This window comes from Phaethon lepturus, unplaced genomic scaffold (genome assembly GCF_000687285.1).
Source record: "Phaethon lepturus isolate BGI_N335 unplaced genomic scaffold, ASM68728v1 scaffold6536, whole genome shotgun sequence".
Lineage (NCBI taxonomy): Eukaryota > Metazoa > Chordata > Aves > Phaethontiformes > Phaethontidae > Phaethon > Phaethon lepturus.
This window is the reverse complement of record NW_010548215.1, coordinates 1-5,505: the sequence shown is the minus strand read 5'-3', so window position 1 is coordinate 5,505 and position 5,505 is coordinate 1. Positions and strand designations below refer to the sequence as shown.

The 5,505-nt window shown below is 38.9% G+C and overlaps 1 protein-coding gene across 1 annotated transcript in view; it reads right to left on the bottom strand.

Annotated features, from left to right (window-relative positions):
• Window positions 1-3,402, bottom strand: part of CLVS2 (clavesin 2) — a gene marked incomplete at its 5' end in the record, with an annotated part of 39,831 nt that extends 36,429 nt beyond the window's left edge. Inside the window, one exon of the mRNA XM_010289894.1 lies at window positions 3,228-3,402. Coding sequence (XP_010288196.1) covers window positions 3,228-3,402 — 175 coding nt within the window. The remainder of the gene's footprint in view (window positions 1-3,227) is intronic.
• Between the last annotated feature and the right edge of the window lie 2,103 nt (window positions 3,403-5,505).

Sequence of the window (5,505 nt, the reverse complement as noted above, 5' to 3'; positions counted from 1 at the left end):
AAAGAGTCAAAATTTTGTAAAGTTTTTCAAAGTTTTTTAAAGGGACTTATTCAAGGCACTTGGGTGCTGCAGCACAGAAGGCCATAACACTCCCTTGCTTTCAGGAACCCAGCTGCTGAGTCACATGAGCTCCCTCACAAGCCCAAATTCAGTGCTCAGCTACAGAAAGCAATGAATGGGGAGAAGTGAGTACCTAAAACACTGGGATTCACAGACAACTGTGCATTGAATGTGCTGGGGAGAGCCAGCACAAGGTGAGGAAGTCAGGGCATGGCTTTTGGTCTCACCTCTCAAAGAATGTTTTCCTTCTGCTAAGGTTTCACAGCTCTGAGCCAAAACCTAGGCACATAATCCAGACAGACACTTCTCAGAAAACAGAGTATTTTGGCTAGCCAAACCATTTGTTCTAAAAATCAGCACTGATCTACACCACACCAACTGGTTGGTACAGCACTGTTGGGATGGGTATGCTGAAATTCACATCTGTTTACAGATAGTCACTGTCCTTTAACATTAAAAATTCCACATCCAAAAGGGTCTTTTCCTGAAAATAACAACCTAGGAGGTTTTTCTGATGTATACAAGTCAGTTAGGGGTATGATTCTTTTCATGCTCCCATTTAACATACATATGCAGACAAAGTGTATAACAGAATTTATATTCACTAGAAAACTGTATATATTTACTTATTTTCAAATGCAATTTCCTAAAAAATAAGCAGTTTTGAAGAGCCCAGAAATGCCATAGCTTGTGATCAACTCACTTTGGTACGTGCCACATTCAATATTCTGCTTACCATGGAAGCTAAGCAAATATAATGCAGATTTAGTAGATTTCATTCAGGAGGCAAAGGGATTTGGTTAACATCCAATCCGGTGGTCACTAATCCCACTTCCACTGTCCCTTTACACCCAAGTAACACTAATATTTAAGTTCCCCAAATGGTAAAGTTTGGCATCTTGAGCCCTGTTAAATCTTATAAGCTAAAGTAAATTCCATTTCTCTGATTAAACAGAGAGTATTTACAAAAATCATAAATAATAGTGTGTGAGAGTTTTCTTGTTCTTTTTCATGCCACCTGACTAAGCACTTTTTACTTCAACATGATTCAGAATGATGTTTCCACTGTGCATTTTTGTTCAAAATAAAAGAAAAGGCAGTCCCTGTTGAGGGTAAGGGAATGTAACATTTCAGGCATGAAATTTTGCAAGAAGGCGACCAGGATCTCTCTGCACCGCCTTTCCACCATGCTTTCCTCTTATTTCCTTCCTGATTGAGATTGTTTTTGAAGTGAGGTTCTCCAAGATGCTCAATACAGTTGTCTTTAGCCCTTTGCATTGATTCTAATATTTCTTTACACAAAAAAAGTCTAAGAAAAAGAAAAAAAAAATATAAACAAGCCCCCAAGTAAGTATAACTACCGGGAAAACATCACTAGAGAGTCAGTCAATTTTGCTAGTATAAGAATGTTAGCCTTCATACCCTCAGTGGTTCTCCACAGAAAATTGAATGGTCTATTACAAGAGCCCAACTAATTGAATTCTTCAAAATACTTGTGCTAAAAGGCCTTGTAAAAGTTGCTGCTTACAGATAACAACACCTGTCACCGATATGACAGATTCCTCGAGCATTGGAAGAGTTTTATTTCACATTTGCCATTTCAGTGCCTTCTCATTCCCTTTTCTGGAGCATTTCATGCACAGTTGTACATCCCTGGAGTCAACAGGACTGAAGACGGTGAACACAAAATGATGCCCTGGGTGCTGGTCGTCATCAGACTTGGGATATTTGAATGTACAAAGCTGGAGGCATGGGTAAATTAAGCCAATGGACTTCACCTCAACTCAGTAATGTACCAACCAATGGCAGAACACAGAGAGTTCAGCTGAAGTTTGGTAGATCACCCATCATATTTTCAAATGCAATTGCCCACTACAGCTCTCCTCAAAATAGCCACCTCTGATTAATGTCCAAGAAGAAACACTACCATTTAAAAACAAAGACTACTAAAGCATTTATCCATGTTCTAAACAAGAAAACAATGGCTAACTTTGAAAAACAGCACAAAAAAGAAAACAACTTTGAAAGCAATAAAAGGGAATACAGCACTATTACAGTCCAGATCTCACTGCTGCCTTCTAATGTAGTTCTCAAGACCATGGAATCACATTGTTGCATAAGGAAACACAACAAAATGAAAATTGAGATCTTTGTCTCATGACTGTCACTACCCTTCTGTGTGCAACAGCATGCTGAACACTGGTTAACCTATTTCAAGATTTAGATCAAAACTCCAGACTACTACTACACAATTTTCTTCAAAAATAGCAATATCAAAGTGAAGAAAGTTCAAAGATAAGGCTGTTACTTTGTTTTATGAGTAATAAAAATGTATAAATGATGAAAACATCACAGAAAAGGAATGTATGTCTTTGTAAAACCAAGGCACACTGCCACAAGACTGAATTACTGGTATTCTTAACACAGCAACTCAAGAGTCCACAGCAAACAACTACTTTACAGATTCTAGTTTTTCATTTTAATAAGCATTAAAGATCATAGAAGACAGCCAAGAGTTATGTAGTATCCTTTCCACCAATGTGCCTGTGCCATGTAAAGTGCATTTACAATGATCAGAAAGAAATTTAAATCACTGCATACTCAGCCCCAGAAGTTGCTGCTCAAATTAATCCTGACCCAGTAAAAGCACCAAGCACATGCTGAACTTTCAGTAAGTAAATAGTCCCAGCTAACTGTCTAATCACAGTGCCCCACACTTTTCAGATCAAATGATGTAAAGCCTGTCTCCAATGGAATCAAAAAAAAAAACCAAAAAAAAACCAAAAAAACCCAAAACTGGCATGGCAGCAGCACCCCATATTTCATTAGCTCTGTGCAAAACAACAAGGTAAACTGATTACTTCTAACTTGCTGCTGCCAAAGCTACAGTCTGAATTTACAGGAAGCCAGACACTTCGAAATAAAGACAGAAAAGTTACCTCTGATTTATGGCAAAGGAGCCTACACACCAGGAGTTACTTCAAGCTGACTGAGCTCACACGTTAGCTCCTGCCACTGAAGCTCATCTGTCCACCCATACCTTAAGGTGTTAACAGCCTTGCTATTCAGAAGTTCTTGGACTTTTGTTTTGTTTGGGTTCTTTTAGCCATTAGATTTGCAATGAACTGCAAAACAAAGGATAATCAGGAGAAGAAAGAAAGAGTTACCTGAAGGCCCTCTATGGCTAATCTAAGCATGCTTGGTGTGAGCTTGGAGGCCTGCTTGAAGGTGAAGTTACTCCAGTCTATAATCAAAACAAATCCATTCACTTGAAGCTCAGGGTCTTCTATCATGGCTTCTAACGAAAGAAGAATGGCGCGCAAAATATCCACCAGTGTGTACCTGTGAATGTTAAGGGGAGATTCGGTTAGGGAAGGAGCAACAACCATCGATGTGGAGAAGTTCTGAGCATTCTTCCTTTGTACTGCTTGTCAAAAGTTTAAAACAAAGGAATGCAAACATATCCTCAGAAGTCATGGGTATGTAAAGCTGGGAAAGTCTCAAAAGCTCAGTTGAACTCATCCTCGGGACCCGGATTATGTACATCTAGACCATCAGCCAGCCAGAACAAACTACAAGAACATAACACACCAAAAGCAAATTTTTCTGAAATCATAATGATACCAAAATCTCAGTCTAACACCAGAAGCCTAGACCCAAAGTTTCCTCCTATGTTTTTCCAAGGGTTTGAAATAAGAGCTTCTACAAAATTATCAGCTAAAAAAGGGATTTACACATGCTCCCCTTGTCCCTCTCTCTGGGTAATGTTTTCTCTTAAATCTACAAAGGGTATTACAGAAGGCCGATTACTCAAGGATCTTGAAAGCAGAAAGTAACCTACACTAGGGCTTTGAGGTGTTCCTGGTTAAGAGCAATAGCAACCTTTAAGAGTTACTTAACTGCCTTCTGAGTACTTTGTTTACCCAAATAATATGGTTTCAGGAGAAAGTTTGGAACGTGGTATTCATTGGTCCTAGAATTTTCTATGTTAAATTTGGGTTTACAAAGATGCCACCTACAATATGTAATTACGAGTTTTACATATATGCACATAACCTTTTCTTAGATTGATGATCATGTAAAAGAAGACATAATTGCATATTGCCAAGCCCTGTTGCGTATAATCTTCCATTTTGAAGCTAACGTACTTAATGCAGCAGCTGAATAGCTTAAGTATATATAGCAATGTCATCTTTAGGCTGCCATATAATACAGTTATTAATGAACTTGCAGTTTAGCTTATTGGGTTTTTTAAAAAAGATGAAATACCTAAATTATCTCAGGTTTTTTAAGAGATATAAAAGTAGTAGTTTAAGTTTTGATTTTTTCCAGGCTAACTATGTTTTATATTTAAAAATCTTTTTTAAAAGTAAGACAAATAGTTACCGAAACAGATATAAATTTGCCAGTCTACACGAGAGTATCAGATGCAGCATTAGAAAGCTCAACCAGAAAATATCAGCTAAGCAAATATACCAGGAACAAAAGAACTAAATCTTCAGTGTTTGTGCAGATTTTTTTAAATAAGGCCCTTTAAAAGTCTTCCATGCTGGCATCAAACATAGAAGTTCTCAAAATTATGAGTCACTAGAAAAATCTTCACCATACTGCCTATGTAGCAAAGAGCATGTGTGCCTATTTAGTAATTACATTAAATTACACTAAATTCTGCTTGCTTTAATATGAGTGCTCTGTTCCGTTATGTACATAACTATATTTTGAATGTATCTGCAAAAGGAAACAACACAAATTAAATTAATCTGATCTAGCTGACTCCTCACATATTTCCATCTTCTTTTTTCAGCCAACTAAATATTCAGTGAACTTACCAACTAGGCACTCCTAGGAAAGGGACTAAAAAAAGGACTCTTTAGGTCAGCCTAACACAACTGAACAAAGTGATAGAGTTTTCAATTCATGGTGAAGTAAGGAGGGGGGTCAGTGAATGCTGCCTTGGACTTCCAGAGGTCAGACTTTGGCCTGTTTAGGAGGCTGGTTGACAGAGTCCCTTGGGAGGCAGTCCTGAAGGGCAGAGGAGTCCAGGAGGGCTGGACATCCTTCAAGAATAAAAACTTGAAGGCGCAGGAGCAGGCTGTCCCCATGTGCTGAAAGATGAGCCGGCAGGGAAGAAGACCAGCCTGGCTGAACAGAGAGCTTTGGCTGGAACTCAGGGAAAAAAGGCGAGTTTATGACCTTTGGAAGAAGGGGCAGACCACTCAGGAGGACGACAAGGATGTCATGAGGTTATGCAGGGAGAAAATTAGAAGGGCCAAAGGACAGGACAGCATGGCTTTATGAAAGGCAGGTCCTCCTTGACCAACCCAATCTCCTTCTATGACAAGGAGACTTACTTAGTGGATGAGGGAAAGTCTGTGGATGTTGTCTACGTAAACTTTAGTAAAGCCTTTGTCACCCTTTCCCACAGCATTCTCCTGGAGAAACTGG